Source organism: Bemisia tabaci, chromosome 9, assembly GCF_918797505.1.
Source record: "Bemisia tabaci chromosome 9, PGI_BMITA_v3".
Lineage (NCBI taxonomy): Eukaryota > Metazoa > Arthropoda > Insecta > Hemiptera > Aleyrodidae > Bemisia > Bemisia tabaci.
In genome coordinates, this window is record NC_092801.1 from 3,237,068 (window position 1) to 3,255,098 (window position 18,031).

At 36.9% G+C, this 18,031-nt stretch overlaps 1 protein-coding gene across 1 annotated transcript; it reads right to left on the bottom strand.

The window, feature by feature from the left end:
• Positions 1-853: 853 nt before the first annotated feature.
• Positions 854-12,325, bottom strand: LOC109044087 (esterase E4-like). The gene is made up of 9 exons (XM_019061591.2): positions 12,320-12,325; positions 11,267-11,416; positions 10,212-10,380; positions 7,166-7,351; positions 6,631-6,830; positions 5,763-5,925; positions 3,469-3,653; positions 2,642-2,795; positions 854-993 (listed from the first exon to the last, which is right to left on the bottom strand). The coding sequence occupies exons 1-9, from the start codon at positions 12,323-12,325 to the stop codon at positions 854-856; spliced, it is 1,353 nt and encodes a 450-aa protein (XP_018917136.2).
• Between the last annotated feature and the right edge of the window lie 5,706 nt (positions 12,326-18,031).

Sequence of the window (18,031 nt, forward strand, 5' to 3'; positions counted from 1 at the left end):
CAAGGGTTGTTCGGATACATCTCTAAGTATTTGAATACTTTCCATCAGTGGTGATTTTTACCGAGTGGCAACTCTGAATGTCGTACTTTTTCATGTATGAAAACAATCGAAATAATCGTAGGAGGGAGTCTCGCCTACAGTAATGGAGTCAGTGGCATGGCGTGCTTTTCGATACATCGATTGATCTACCATTTAAACCATTGGGAAAAAATCGATAGACACAATTTTTGCAACGGACACCTCAATAATCGATTCTTTACCATAGCCTCAAATGGGTAAAAATGGATAATCGATCATTCACGCCTCGCCACTGAATGAAGTTTGCAATGGATTAAATCCATGGATTATTATAGCGTTACCAAAAACTACCGCTAAGCACTATGCTTATTTGGACTACATTTTGTAATATGAGACAAATATTTAATCTGCTTCATTTTAGAAACAACATTCGTAGCATTACTTCCCTGAGACACATAGGTGTTTTTTTCGTTGAGCTAGAGGTAGTGGCCCCCCCATCGCAGTATGATCCGTTTGATCCATCAGCTATACTGCCGTGCTAAGGAAAACCCCCGTATGAACCTTCAGGCGTTGCCAAAGTTCCAATGGTAAATCACGAATTTTCGGGGAAATTTGGTAATATTTTGCTTTCAATATTTCAGATAATTTAGTTCGCAATTATACCTAAAGTTCTTGATAAATTCTTGGAAGAATATTCATAACATTCCTCAAAAATGAACATTTTATCAAAGGAAATGCAACTCTCGAATGTTCATACGGCGTTTTTCCTTAGCACGACAGTATAGATGTATCTCGTGATAAGCAAAAAGGCAAAAGACAAATAAACAACTCAGGCTTACCCAGTGGCGGCAAAAGTTACCCATAAATCCACACGATTCCTGATGAATTCTATTTCTGCATCCGAGTATGTCCTGTTTGGGAAGTACTCGGGCATCGGAAATAATGTCAAAAGATTATCAAGATGCCCCGGTTTATCTAAAAAAAATATAAGCGAGGTATGAAATCTTATAGTCTCACTTGGATATCAGATTTCGACGATGAAACTTCCAAACCACGTATCTCGGTTTGCGACGTTGCAGACTTCCTGTCATACTTTATTTTTTTAAATGGAAAACTAATCAACGTCAATTCTTTAAAACCTCCTTGATTTTTCTTCTCTGTGAGTAGAAAATTCCTTGAGAACTTCAAGGAATAAAGTTGATTTGTCCTCCGTGAAAATAATCAACAGGGAACGGAGGTTTTCAAACACGGCAAACGCGATGCGTGGTTTGGGAATTTCGCCGTCGATTTGTAGTTAATCAAAGGCGAAAAGATAGACAAGGTGATAGTGAGTAGAAGTATACGAGGCGGGAAAGCTAGCGTCTCGTTAAATGATGTGCTACTGGACCAAAAGTTCTTAAAATGAATTAGAGGAATGATTCCCGGCCAAATATTTGCTATGATTATTATGAGAAGACCTTCCACTGACATCTGGCTACGTCTGGAAACAGTTTCTTACAGGGATTCAAGATTTCCATTGAAAATTATACGTCAACAATGGAACTACATTTTACAATAAGGAGCAACTATTTCTGGCTCATACACAAAAGCACATAGTTGCATGGGGAAACCAAATAACACAAAAGTTCTTTGTAAAATGAGCTAGAAATGGTAGTTCCTTTTTGTAAAATGCAGTCAAATTATCAATCAGCAAATCTTTTTTGGTGGTTGTTGACTACCTCTCAGTTGGCTGATGAACCTCGGTTGATACAATGGGCGAAACAAGTTTACCAAACTTCGACGTCATTGATAAACGAATTGGACTTCGTTTCGAAATTCGGAACTACAATTTCTAGCTCAATTCAGAAATAACATATGTGACATAAGTTTCCCTATGCAGATAAGTGTTTTTATGTATCAGTCATAAATTTTAGTTCCTAATTACAAAATGAAGTCCAATCGTTCGATATACGCTAGCCCCTCGCGAGAGGCATAGAAAGCAAGTGGCGTGGCGTGAATATGCGATGTATCGATTGTTCTCGCCATTTGAACCTATGGTAAAGAATCGATTATTAAGGTGTTCTGCGACACCCTGATAATCGATCCTTTTCCATAGGTTTAAATGGCATAGCAATCGATATATCGCAATTCCCGCCACGCCACTGGTGCCAATCGATCGGTAGCAAACCGCGAGTACGCCAAAATTACTCCCATTTCTTTCATTTATTTATTTTCTCAGAGATTTCCAGGTTGGTTCCTCTTCTTTTTCTTCTGCTTCCGCTTTATTGCCATCCATTTCTTTCTCATCCTCTCCACTTTTCTCTCTCCCTCTTCTGCTTTCTCTCCCCCTCCTTCTCTTTTTTCTTCTCTTTCTTCCTTACTTCTCCTTATTTTTCCCTCCATTCTTTGATCTAAGGAAGAGATGGCAAACAATCTGCTGTTTGCGTGGACACCACTTTATCACTGTTGCCAAAAAATACAGAAAAATCGGCACTTTTTCCCATTTAAATCCCTGTAACATATCCACATTTCATCGCAAAAGCTGGCAATCTTGAAATTTAATTTTTTGGCAGTCATATTGACACAAAGTTTCTATCATTGCATTAGATACTAGTAAAGAGTCTCTCTTGGTCTCTGGACTGACCTAGAGTGTTACTGATACTCGGATCGAATAGGAGATCGTTGAAAGATACTTCCGTTTCGTAGTCGTAAACGTAATACCAAGTCGGAGCTCCAATTTTTGCGTGCCTCAAGGCTGGAATTGCAGTCGTTATGAAGAAGTCATAGTCTGTAAACATCTGCAATCGATAAAATCATGATTAACTAATATTGACGCTCATAACGCACGCGTTGCTGCAAAGGTTTATCCGAGTTAAGTGGTTAAATGGTTAAGCTTAACCTTTTAACTACTAGGGAATTTGCAGGTGACTGAAATTTCGTTAATTGCATATTTAAAATGAAACTACTCAGATAACTGAGCACGAGCATGTCCTTGGTTTCTAAACTGAATAATTATTGGAGAAAATATGACAAAAAGCGTTAATTTAAATTGGAAATGCCGCCAAATGACATCACAAGGCCACTCATTCTCTCACTTTTAAATGTTTTTTTCTACAATTTTCCATTTCAGAAAAAAATCATGAAAATGTTGCAAAGCCAGCTCATTAAGCACTCAGATATGAAGCAATAACATTTTCCTGTGCAAACTCTCCATTGTGCGGTAAATCTAGGGATCCGTGTAACTATTACTTAAGCTACATAAAGAGGAAGAGGGTTTGTTTGCTCTAGATATTTAATACAAAAATTACATTTAAAAGTAATAAAATACTCGCAGTTATTTTCATTAACATCAAACGCAATTGCACTTTCAGAGTCTGGACTCTAGATCCAAACAACTTATTTTCCAGTGCAAGGTCTCTAAAATGTAATGTCTCTCCTGAAAAACTTCCGGAAAACTTTCGAAAATCTTACTTGCTTGAGGTTCGATTGGTAGTCCCTTGAGAGTGGTTGATCTTGGAAATAGCGACTGTAAACCCGGTCCATGACGGTTGGAATGGCGTACATCGGGAAAAGATGCCCAAGATCCATTAGTCTCGCCAAAAAGTACTTGTAATATTTGTAAATGAGCTCCTCGAACCCCGGGATATTGTAGACAGCTAAGTACACATGGAGGTAGTTTTAGAAAGTGCGCTCACGGAAAAAATTAAATTGCTGATTTAACAATTCAATTGCTAAAAAATGTGACTGCAATGTTTCAATGCAGATTTTACAATAAAAAAATGCTACTTTAACCACCTCCGTGCATTGGGGGAAAAAAAACACATTGGATCTAGAGTCCAGACTCTTAAAAACATCGACAAGAAAAAATACTATTGATTCAATCAGATTTAAGCTTAAATCAAGAACCAAGCCTCTTAATTTGAGCAGGTTTCCTTTGATTTAAGCTTAAATCTGATTGAATCAAGAATCCTTTTTCTTGTCAATATTTTCAAGAGTCTGTACTCTAGATCCAATGTGTTTTTTTTCCAGTGTGGTTAAATTAGCTTACAATAGTGATTTAAGTAGCATTTTTGTGTTGTAAAAAGTACGCTGAAACGTTGCAGTCACATTTTTTTTAGCAATTGAGTTGTTAAATCAGAAATTTAATTTTTTCCGTGTAGACAAAACTGCTGTGATAAGAAAATATAAGGAGCCGAAGAACATCACTGAAAAAATCTACTTGGCTCAAGCATGATGATTCTTGAATTTGCCGCCAATAATTTTTTTTCATCTTGATTTAAGCCGAATTTTTCTTGATACGAGAAAAATAATGCGCAGTTTGTACAAAAAAAGTAGTTTATATTAAGCAGCAAAATTCTTGATTTAAGAAAAAATACCTCTTAGCGGCAAATTTAAGACTCCTTTTTTCAGTGGTTCGGATCTTTCCAAATATCTTTCGATAAAATATTTATTTTTGAGGAATGTTGTGAAACATTTTCCTTAAAATAGATTGGACTGCGGAATCGTGAATTTACCTTTAAAAATGTTTCATCCGCCAACTTTTGATCTCGATTCTTAGTTAATGTAAACAAATCCCAATAAAGCCGTTTAACCCTCTATGCCATGAGGTAGCTAGACACTTCACCCATTGTTTTTTACCCTAAACCTAATTTGGCCAACAAAAATCGAAGTTATGCTTTGGCTGTATTGCTTACTCAGCTCTTTATGCACCGCTACAAATAAGACAAACGGAGCCAACACAACATGGAGCTAGAGTGAGAGAAATGACTCACTTTGGTGACGGCGCAGAGATACAACTATTCGCGCTTGATGGGTGTCCGTGTTGCATCTGCAAAATTGAAGGCGCGATGGCGCGAGGTGTGAACTCGCAATGTTCAGCTTTATTCTGCCAATAAAGTGTCGTTCAGATTCGGGAGAAAAGTTTTTAAAAAAAAGGCCCAATTAGATCTCTCCTATCTTCGTCTGTTTTGCTCACGTAGCCATTGAATAACTACTACAAATAAGATAGACGGTACCAACAAAACTTGGAAGTAGAGCAAGGGAAAGGTTGCGCGTTGATGACAGCGCAAGGATACAACTATTCGTGCTTGACAGATGTCGGTGTTGCATCTGCGAAATGGACTACTAGACAAGGTACGAATTTAAACAATCTGATACATGTCCCTTAACAAGAATTTCACGTAGAACACGATTCACACAACGGAAATTACTGAAACCAACTCCTAACGAAGATATTAACGTTTTATTTCACATTGGTTACGAGGAATTTGAACTGCCCGCTCACAAGAAACTCAAAGCTCTACGTGAGTCAAACCGCGCACTACAACGGTTTCAGCAAGCTTCTCAACCGAGCAATTTTCATTTCCCGCCATGTGTTTTTCAAACGATAAGCAATTTGCTATAGCTGAGCCAAAGCGTCAAGATTGAGGTTGCCAGATTTTTATATCGCAGAGACTGTCATGATAACGTTTAGCGCGCGATGTGAATCACGTAGAGCATTGAGTTTTCATGAGCGGGTGGTTTGAATTCACGCATCAGGAATCATTAAATATCTTCGTAAGGAGTTGATTTCGGTAATTTTCGTTGTACATATCGTATTTTACGTGAAATTTTGGTTATGAAACATGCATCAGAATGCTGAAATTCGTACCTTGTCTAGTGGTCCATTGGAGGCGCTATGGCGTGAGGCGTGAGCTCGCGATGCTCCGCTCCAGGATAGAGATCGTGGTCTTGCACTTTGGCCATTCATATAATAACTGGCATACCTGATAAATAGAAGAGGCCATCATTTGTGATGCTCCCTGTCATCAGCGGTATAGGTTCTGTCATATCAGCTATCCTCGGATCGAACGGGAACGTCGGGTTGGCCAAGTAATCGTAGTCCAACGTTGGAAGAAAATATAGTTGAACGAATGGTGGAAACCTATCCTACAGAGTGACATAAATGCCGCAAGTTTAGAATGATGACGGATTCCCAATTTTTAATTTTGTTTAAGACTCAAAGAACACAGTAAATTATAAATGCCGCAGGCAAATAGTAAAATCAGGCATTTTGTCAAATGCCTAGGCAAATAGTCAAATATTCTAACTTAGATTGAAATTCTGGTTATTTTCCTAATTTCAGACAAAATAATTCATCGCTCTTGCAAGAAAAAATTCTCAGTAAAAATTTGCACACACAATAGTATTTTAAACACTTTTTAGCTACTGAAGAGACACTGATCTTGAAATTTTCAGCATGTCGTAAAATACAGAATTTTTGGAATTTCAACATTTAAAAATATGAGAAGCAATTGAAGAGGAAGAGACAAAAATAGTTCATAGGTTTGACGAGTTATTTTTCCAAAAACAGTGAAAAATCGAGAGCTCTTCGCCATAAATTCACAAAATTTTGTAAACCGTCGAAATTGGACTATCTGCCTAGGCACTTGACAAAATGCCTGATTTCACTATTTGCCTGCGACATATAGAACATGGTAATAGAGAATTTGCAGATGTCTGAAATTTGATGAATTTCGTGTTTAAGTGGTGACTAGGAAGTGAACTGAACACGAGGTTACCCTTGGTTCATGAATTAAACAATTATTGGAGAAGATATCAAGAAGGTATTCTTACTGAAGTTACGTTACTTACTGAAGTCAAATTAACTTGCGCTAGGATAAGCGTTTCAGCAGGTACGTTTCGCATGCAGTTAGTAAGATCTTCTGAGGGGCAAACTGGACATCCAACCAACTCAGCGAGCCGTTGTGTCGCGTTTGCGGCGACTGGCCTCTCTGTGAAGGATAAAGGGGACAATGCGCTCCCAGACATTGCGATCACGTACGCAAATAATCCTGAAAAATGTTCAATCAGGTTCAAGTAATGTAGACAACATCATAGTTACACAAAAGTAACGAACGAACCGAATACCTTTAACGCATAATGAAAGGCAATGTGCATCTTCATCTCGATTATTCGAAATTTTCATGTCTGTTTTATATTTATTTATTTTTTATTAAGAGGAACAATCCCGACCGAAATAACTCCTTGAGACTTTTATTGAATATCCCCATTACACGGGTCTACATAGGCATTTTTGTTTAAAAAACGCTTGTTATCTCAGCAGAGGTTTGTATGGTAGTAAGATAATGTAGACAACATTATAGCTACACAATCGTAACGAACGTACCTTTACTGAGTGGTGACATTAAGTGCAACGTAGCAGCTGAGCCCCCGGAGGACTCGCCAATGAGGGTGACCCGACTCGGGTCCCCACCGAAAGCAGCAATGTTATCTTGCACCCATTGTAAGGCCAAAACTTGGTCCCTGAATCCGTAATTCCCGATAGTGACATTGTCGCCAGTGTTAAGGAATCCTGAAAAATGGAGAGTTTGAACTTAAATTTTTTTATTGCTTTATCTAGAAGTGCTTAAAGAACTGATTTCACAGTATTTTTTATAATTTTCTCCTGACATGGTAAATGCTTTAAAAATGTATTTCAAAGTGAAAAATGCACCGCCTAGTGACGTCATCTGACGGCATTTCCCATTTAAACGCATGTATTTTAGTAGAATCGGTTATTTTGTCATATCTCTTCTAATAATTGCTCAATTAATGAATGAAGGGTATCTCCGTGTTTAGTTCACTCAGCAGATTCCACTTAAACATGAAATTCATCAAATTTCAGACCCTTGCAAATTCTCCATTACCCTGCACTTTTACTGGAGGCTCTATAAAGTCATCTAAGGCACGAACGGATAAGAAAGATACAAGTCGTCGTTTGCCCGACGAAAGAACGTAACTATAATTCAATGTTGCCAAATCACTGCTCGTAGCTTGAATTTTTATCGGAAGATTCTTGGGCATTTCTAACTTTAAAATACTCTGATTTTTTCTCTGATCTCATACAAAAATCAGAAACGTTTTGGACAAAGATGGCACAAGTACATTAAAATAAAAAATTAAATTGTTTGAGTCAATTTTGCAACTGTGGAATGGAGTTACGTTCCATCGTCCAGGGAACGACGAAATATAACTTATTGAAATTGATAGACAAAGCGATAGACAAAAAGGACATAGGTAGTATGGAGCGATCCTGTCGGTTGACATGTGTGACCTCTTTAGACTAAGGGAGAAAATGATGGACTAACTATCGGGTTTCTCGTGGGTTGCCGTTAGTTGGTCTATTACATACTGCCTTTGTCCATTGTAACCACCCGCTTCCACCAATAGGATCCCTCCATATCCCTTTTGTCTTATTTGTTTATAGCTTTGTCCATCATTTTCAATAATCGGCCCGCAAAATTGCAAAAAACCTGTATTTTTGTTTTTCATTTTTTTTTAGCATTGTGAAGTTTTTACATAGGCTGTCCAAAAAGTACCGAGACTGGTTCCATAACTCAAAAACCAAGATAGCTAGAGGCTTGATCTTGGTCTCATTTGAAAGATCAACTCAATATCTATCGATTGAAACCAAAATCAAAACTTTTGGTCAAGTATTTCTAAAGTTACGACACTGTTTGTAAAAAAAATATCTGGACCCCCTACCGTTTTTAATGACTATTTTCTCTTGCCGGGAACACTCTCTAAATTATTAATGATCAGTGCACGGTTCTTTTGCAACTAATCATGGCAAAACCTAATTGATTTGGAAACACTGTCAAGCCGTCGTCGTCCGACTACGGGTATAAGGGTTCAAAGTCCACGGGGAAAGAATCAACCGTCGGTCAGCCACCCCTAAAAAACCCGGGAAATTTTCGGCAGTTGTTGACAGTTCACAGTGCGTGCGTGGTCCACGCTGCAGATAGTGAGTGATTTTGTTTCTGTGTTCGAAATTTTTGATACCATCATGGAAAGAGATAAAGCAGTGGTATCAAAAATTTCGAGCACAGAAACAAAATCACTCACTATCTGCAGCGTGGACCACGCACGCACTGTGAACTGTCAACAACTGCCGAAAATTTCCCGGGTTTTTTAGGGGTGGCTGACCGACGGTTGATTCTTTCCCCGTGGACTTTGAACCCTTATACCCGTAGTCGGACGACGACGGCTTGACAGTGTTTCCAAATCAATTAGGTTTTGCCATGATTAGTTGCAAAAGAACCGTGCACTGATCATTAATAATTTAGAGAGTGTTCCCGGCAAGAGAAAATAGTCATTAAAAACGGTAGGGGGTCCAGATATTTTTTTTACAAACAGTGTCGTAACTTTTGAAATACTTGACCAAAGTTTTGATTTTGGTCTTCAATCGATAGATATTGAGTTGATCTTTCAAATGAGACCAAGATCAAGCCTCTAGCTATCTTGGTTTTTGAGTTATGGAACCAGTCTCGGTACTTTTTGGACAGCCTATGTAGTTAAAGCTTTAGTTACAGCCTCAGGTCGTAGTGCTTAAACCTGCGAATTTCGAAATCAAAGTTGATATATAATATAGATTTTCTGATTTAAAAAAATCGATTTGAGTCTTTGATCCCAACTTTTTTCGCACCATTAATCCCGCTATATTAAAAGGTATGCTCTTTTGATCCTAACACTTTAGAGGCGAAACATTAGAAATGTTTTTGGAGGACATAGTTAATGAGGAAGGAGGGAAATCGTAAATCTCACAGTAAAGCAAAGAGCTTTTTCTTAATTCATTTCTAACAGGAGTAGGTCAATTGTTTGAAATTTTCCCTTCCATACAACAATTTCACACACAAACTCTTTAATTTACTTTTTATGTAATTTATGGTCAAGAGAGCTGGTGATTTTGCAAACTTGAATCAGAATCTAGTATAAAACTGAAATTCTCATTGGTGATAGAAAAATTGTTTTCGAGTACAATTTTTGCCCATAGAGAAATGCTGTTGTGGTGCAACAATATTTGCGACCAATCAGGAAGGCAATTGTAGGCGCACTTTGGGTCTAATTGGACCCATCATCAGTGCACCGAAGCCTCCAGATTGGTCGCAGCTGTAGTGTTTGACCAAACAGCATTTCTTTACGGGGGACAATTATGCTCGAATGAGCTTTTTCTCTTGGCAATAAGAAGTTCTGTTTTACACTCAATTTGAATGCACGTTGACGAAATCAGCATATTTTTTGTCAAAACGACTCGTTTGTCAAACCGTTTCATGTTTTGCCATATTTTGATACTTTTTGCGTCTGAAATTTGGGTTCAGTCACCATTGAAACGAATTTGGGAATATGTTTTTATTTTCATTTTTTCTGTAGCAAAATATATGAGGAAAACTCACCGATAGCATCAAGGCGATAATTAGGCACTGCTAAGACTACGTCGCGATTCAACAGGAATTCCGGTCCGTAGATGGCCTCGCGATTGGATCCCTCGACCCAGGAGCCGAAATGAAAAAGCACGAAAACTGGCAACGAATTATTAGATGGTGGATTCGTCGCCTGAGGACACTATAACACGGTACACTCATAAGGACTCGATTCGATCACGGAGAAAGACGTTTTTTTTTTTTATTTTAATGAAAAAAAATTGAACTTTTTAAAACAAATCGAAAGTCATCGACGACATATCGTCACCTTCCGGCCGAAGTATCACAAGCGCCATGCAACTTTTCAAAATTTCCGCCGCCATTTTATGTTTTTACAGAGAAATTGTCGGTCGAATCTGGTTTCCCTGAATTTTATCGGCAGCACAGAAAAAAGGCAGTGAAATTTTTAAATACATTCAACCATTCAACCAACAATTTCTCCGTGAAGGAATAAAATGGCGGCGGAAATTTTGAAACGTTGCATGGCGCTTATGATACTCTGGCCGAAAGTTGACGAAATTAATATGTCTTTGAATTAAAAGAAATTACTTCATTTTAATTTAAAAAATTCATTTCTTCAGACCAACACAATTTTTAAACAGATAAACATTCTTAGATTACACCAAAAAACAAAGCTGAAAATCTCTCTTTAAAATAGAAACATAGTCTTTTTTTTTAAACAATATGTTGACCATCCACCTCAGTAAATCGTGAAAAAGTGCGTTTAAAATCTAAAACCTACAATTTTTATTTTCTTTGGGTTAAAAGAAAATACTTCATTTTAATAAATTGAAACAATTCATTTCCTTGGACCAAGAAAATTTTTAAACGGATAAAATTTTTTAAATGACACCAAAAAATTAAGCTGAATATGTTTTCTTTAAAGTAAAACTTCTTTTTTTTAATTTAAACGAAATAATGGTCATCCGCTTCAGTAGATTGTGAAAAAGTTCGTTTAAAAACCTAAAAACGAGATGAGGTGTTAGTATTTGATAGTCAAAGGTCATAAAACCCACGGACGAACTTACAGCGGGTGTATATACGTTGATCGTGAGACAGTCCTCCTCACCAATGACAATGATTTCATCGCCGAATTTTATACTTTCTCTTTGAACGCACACAGGACCATCTTTCGTAGCGTCGAAAACACCATCAAACGACTGTTTTGGTACCGCATCCTGAATATAAGTAACATATGTTTCGGCATTATTCGTTACATACTTTGAAGCGAGTTTCATAGGAAGTAAGCTAGTCACACTAAGATGGCCAATTGTACAAATTGTAATTTCATGTAAAAAGAAAAAAAACCTCAAGATGGCCGCAAACGGGGTGCCTCAATTGGACTGCATTTTGCAATTTGGACTTATAAATATTGGCTCATTTGAAAAAACACTTATGTACATAGGGAAACTAATGGCACATACGTTGTTTTTAAACCGGGCCGGAATTTATAATTCCTAATTGCAAAATGTAGTCTAATTTATACTTCGTCTAGAGTACCTTTGTGGACAGAGTGTGGCCATTCGTATCTTTTCACTACAGGAAAACTGAGCCTTTTTGATTGGTCGAAGAGTGTTTAGGCTTCAAGATGCTCTTACGGCCATAAATAAACAAACAAGATGGCGACTCACCGTAACATTGATAATAAAAAGCTAAAAGACAAAAATATTAATTATACGGCGGTAACAATTTATACTGTAGCATATCTGCGAATAACGCATGAAAAACACATGAAAACACCGTCAAATTACCTTACGCCTTCAACACAGTAGGATGTAAGATGTGCATGACCTCAAACTTGCTTGCTGATAACAGCCATCTTGTTTGTTTATTTACAGCCGTAGAACATCATGTCAGCCTATTTTCTCGCAACCAATGAAAAACCGGCACAGAAATGGCCATACTCTGTCTATAAAGGTACTCTAACTTCGTCTAATGGCATATTGTGCCGCTCTTAAATGGACCGCGTTAGGCAGAAAAGAACCATAAGCCACATTAGCTATTGCCAAATTTAACTGGGCACTTTAATTTTTTACACGAAAATGGTTGTGCGGATTCTTGTGCAAGTTTCAGGGAATTACCTGCATAGTACGAAGCAAATTCCTTAAAATTTTCAAAAGAATCCGCAAAAACGATTTCCTTTAAAATATTAAATTGTCCAGCTTTTAGGAATACCTGATGTGGCTTGGTCCCTTTCTGCTTAACGCGGTCCAAATATTTCCGGGCCCTAAATGTTGGATGTACGATTGTACTACTGACTCGAATATTTCTCCCAATTTTATTAAGGAGATTCTAAGGGATGCAGTGTACGAGATTTGCCGCTGCGTTCACGGCAAAAAAGAACTAAGGGTTGTTGGACTACATGGGCATTCTTAATTAATTGTGGTGGTGCCCAGTAAATTAGATTTGACCCTAATGTTACGGTACTATCCCAACTTGAGTTGCGCTGCTACCACAATTAATGGAAAATCCCTATATCATCCAGCAAATTATAGTATGATACAGCGGCGAGGCGAGAATGATCGATTATCGATATTCCTCCGTTTGAAGCTATGGTAAAGAATCGATTATTATGGTGTTCGCTGCGAACACCCTGTCTATCGATCCTTTCCCATAGGTTTAAATGGCAAATCGATCGATTTATCGCAAATCGCGCCACGCCACTGTTGCACGATTTTTAGACAACATCCCGAACACTTTTTCCGTGTTGCACTGCCTCACGGTTTGCGTCTTTCAGAAGCAATAATTATCTTAATGTACAAAATAATGCAAGAAACTGATCCATGAATGTGTGGCGGCATTATTATTGAGTAAAATTACATCAAAATTGTGAAATGCGTTTAAAAATGTAAGTCGAAAACTACCATAATGGACGTTGCTCATCGATTTAATGTGTAATAAGAGTTATAGTAACTCTGTCTTGTCAGGGGCGACGTCTATTATGGTAGTTTTCGCACTGAATAAAAATTGCTTAAATTTGCTGCCAAGAGTTTTTGTCATCTGCATTTAAGCTGTATTTTTCTAGTAACAAGAAGAAAATGGCTCGGTTCAAGCAAAAACGTAGCTTAAATTCAGCAGCAAAATTCGTGATTCAAGAAAAAACATTTATTAGCGGCAAATTTAAACTACTTACTGTTTTCAGTGCGATATCGTTTTTCAATGAGTTTTTTTCCTCAGTTTGATATCACATTCGTTGATGCTGCTACATTGCTTACATTGTTTTAACGATCATTATAGCCTTTTAAAAACACAAAAAAGTGTCGCACTCTTATGAAAATATTTGTGCTCTTGTGTTAATCTTGGTTAATATAGGAAATGAAACACAAACCAACCCAAATTTCATGTTGATTTTGGTACAATTTGCTGTGAATTTAGCGCAAAAAACCATGGAGAGACTGGGAAACCCCTAAGTCAACAGAAGACTTGGGTTATACTTTGTGTTCCACCTCCCGTATGGGCCAAACTTTTGTGTTGAGTTTTCTCTCTATATAGCGCAGTGTAGTGGCAAATCTCGTCCTTGGATCACTTAGAATCACCTTTGGTACCTATGTGTTGTTGGAACCATACTTCGGTAAAAGTTTTCCTAAATCCTCAATTTTCTTTTCGGCTGTGCTACCCTGAAACTTTCCGGGGCTTGTTCTGAAGATTGCACTTTACACAAACTTCACATCCGTCGTCATCAAGTTTGTTCAAGCCTATTTAAACTTGACAAAAGGGTCTTCAAACCGCAACTTTATTCGCATTGTACTAACCGTAAATCTTTCTGGGACCTCGGCGTAAAATATGCCGCGGAAAGAGCAAACCTTTCGATTATCGAAATTCGTCTCTATGGTCGAACCTCTGATGCACCCACTCGAAATGCACACTTGCGGTTCGTGATTAGAAAAACACAACTTGAAATGGCCCAATAACACGAACAAAAACTTCAATCTTTGAGACAGAAAAGCCATGGTGCTGCTTCGAACTTCTGTCGTTTAAAAATTAAAACCTCTCGGGACCCGAGAGGCAAAAGACTGAGATCTACTTTTCCGCCTCTTCATATCCAAACTTAGATCCCGGAAAGTTCTTCTGAAATAGTTAAAAAATGCATAATAATACTGAAGAGTTTTCCGGATGCCCTATATTTTGCATTGTGTGAGTTTCGGTGTGCTAATTAGTTTTGAGTTTACCCGAGGGAAAATGTTAGATAAAAATTGAGGTCACGGGAGACAATTTTAAGCAGATAGAAGATGAGGATAAACCGGTCTCAAAGATCATAATTGAATTCTAAGAACATCTATTTATCTCTATATTTTGTCTCTCGTTGAGGAAACTTTGAAATTTCGAACAATGAGCAAGATCAGTGGCGTGGCGTGCATTGCGATATATCGATTGTTATGCCATTTAAACCTATGGTAAAGAATCGATTATTACGGTGTTCGCTGCGAACATCCTGTTTATCGATCCTTTCCTGGTTAAATGCATAACATCGATTATCGCAATTCACGCCACGCCACTGAGCAAGATACATTCATGCTTTTAGAAAAAAAACATATAACGAGATTCATGTTTTTTGGTTTCAACTGGACAATATTTTGCAATTAGGAACTACAACTTCTGGCTCAGTTTAGAAACAACGTATGTACCATTGGTTTTCCTATGAACATTGGTGTTTTCACGCATGAGTCAGAAATTGTAGTGGCTAATTGCAAAATGAAGTCCGACTGTCGTTATCACACCGACCGTAAGCAATATAAACCGATTAAAGTACATCAAAACGTTCCTTGGTTTCAATCCTTGCTTTAATTTCTTCTCAAAGAGCAATTTCGATCGTTACTTTCTGAAATTTAGATCCAAAGTGATCGTAAAATTTTGATGAATTTTGACATGTACTTGATACAATTTATGCTCTCCTCCCTCTTTATACGAAATCAAGAAAATTCACTGGCAGAAGCGATGAATATAGTATTATTCCTGATAAAATTACATTCAATTTTGACGATTGTATTTTAAACTGTGGGTAGCTTTTTCTGAAAAATATACTGTCCTGTCTACACAGCTTAAACATATTCTTTAGTAATCGTTTAGTCATAGTCATTTAGTCATTCTAGAGTAATATTCTTTATTTGGTTTAACATTTACAAGTAGTTTCTGTTAGTGTGCGCGACAAAATTCCGTCTCCACAATTCTGCGCGACAAATCCAGTGTTAAAAAAAAAAATAGAATTTTTACGGGATTTAGCAACGGCTTAGGAAACCAAGTTCAAACAGATATTTTTCTGAAATAATAAAACGTTATCGGATAAGTTTAAGGGTTAAAAAATTGAGATACACATATTTCGATTAAATTTATTTAATTATTACCTATAATTTTATATTGATTTTGTACAAAACGAATGTATATGTTTAACAAATTGTTGCATGTTTAAAACGAACATTTGAGTGTCATCGCTATGACGTCAAAATAATATTGTCGTTAAAGTATATAGAAAATAATCGTTATCGTCTAAGGTAGCCCTCACAATCGTGGTTACAAGATTTTAATTAAGACAATTTGTGGAAATACATGTATATGCTCATCAGTGGCGTGGCGTGAATTGCGATATATCGATTGTTATGCCATTTAAACCCATGGTAAAGAATCGATTATTACGGTGTTCGCTGCGAACACCCTATCAATCGATCCTTTTCCATAGGTTTAAATGGCATAACAATCGATACATCGCAATTCAAGCCACGCCACTGATGCTCATGCTTGGTTGCTCAGCTACTCATTACATTCAGTTATATTTTGCTTATTTTTCATCACATGATTCGCGGAACTCAAAGAAAAACATAATCCTCCACTTATGCAAAATACATTGGTGAAATAAATGGTAATAATATAAATGGTGAAATACATATACTGGTAAATGGAGTGGTGAAATCTTTCATTCTCCTTTTCAACGTCCACTGTACGCATAATACAGCTTGAGCTTTAAATTTCAAAGTCAAAAGTTCTACTTCTTAATATACCTTTTAATTAGACGTACATGCATTTTTTTGTCAGCGTACAACTCAATGGTGTATTGACTTTGTGTCCCATTATTTTCTCCTAAATGTCTTTACTTAATTAATTTAACTCTATGACTTTGCTTAATCACAATGAAAATATTTGAATAAGAAATACCCTTGACGAATGGACTGAGCCTAACAGAAAAAAAACAAATCGCATCAATTTTAAGCCGGGAAAAAGAGGTTTAAAGTTTTAATCCTCCGAAGATTCAATGTTAGAGATGTTAGAGAGAGAGAGAGAGAGTTTACCACCTATTTTCACGTTCAAAATATTTTTTTCTCGACTTAGTCGAATAACTTTACAAGACATAATAAGCCTAAACAAAAAAAAAATATACCTAACAAAAATACTCATCGCTTATTTTTTCCCAAATTGTTAGCTTCATCCTCTCCGTTTGATTCAGTTGAAATTAATTCAATTTATATTGGTGTCCAATTTTGGATTAAATTCTCGGAATAAATTAATCCAAAAGTCCAATACATCCTGTTTGTAAAAGCGAACTTGTTGGAAAGATAAATCCAGTATTAGTTCCCTGCCATTCTCTATTGTTCTTCGCCTGATCCCATTGTATGTTGTTGTTTCCAGTCGTTGGGTTTCTGTGGATTAATCAGAGAGAAATGGAATTACATTTTGCAATAAAGTACCACTATTTCTGGCTCATTTTAGAAAAAACGCACATGACATTGGTTTCTATATGCAGATATGTGCTTTCATATGAGAACCAGGGATAGTGGTTCCTTGTTGTAAAACGTAATCAAATGTGTTATTGACCTGTATGACAATTTTGGCAATAATTATATACGAGGACATGGAATTACATTTGCAATAAGGTACCACTATTTCTGGCCCATTTTAGAAAAAACGCACATGACATTGGTTTCTATATGCAGAAAAGGTGCTTTTACAAAAGAGCCAGAGATAGTGGTTCCTTATTGCAAAATGTAATCCAATTGACTTATGTCAATGTAAGCTCCAATCGCTAATTTTTTACTCGTGGATTGATTCTAGAAATTGTCCATGAGTGTGCAATCTGCGTTCAATTTTGAAAAAACTTGTGGTAGTTCTATCACATCCTTTCTAAAGGTCCATTTCACATGTCCAGCATCCTGTTACTATGAGTTCAAATTTGTTGTGCTAGGAGGACCAAACCCTCCCTTAACAAAGTGGTAAATATAATTTTCTTGATTTGAGCTCAGAAAATGTTGGGTCCTTGAATTACTTTGATAATTACGAGTACATAAAATATGGGAACTTTTAATTTGTATATACTGAAACAATCAACATTTAAATGAAACATGCATTGTAATTATCTATATTGGTGGTTTCATGAGGGACTTATTTTGAATTTTGACCCTTTGGTACGTTCATGAGTATACGTTTTGGTATTCTTACGAGTTGCTACGTTTTGTCTTTGAAAAATAATAGAAAAGGATAGATATTTATTAGAGCAGGAGGTCTCCTCTTTGATCGAAGATTCATCACGGATTTTAGAAAAAGAAAATTTTACCACCAATAAGCGGCAACTACCACTGAGTGTCATGCATAATTGAGCTACTACTTAGCTAGCGAGAGCTATGAATCTACTTCCTTAACTGAAAACTGTCTTTTTGATGCTTTGAAATTGGAATTTGGATGCAAATTTTTCATAGAATTTGCATTGCGACTAGTTTCCTTGAAATCATTGATATCTCAATTTTTTTTAAAAACTGCACTTATGCACCTTGGCCTCAAAGCCCTCTATTGATTTTATAGCTTTACAC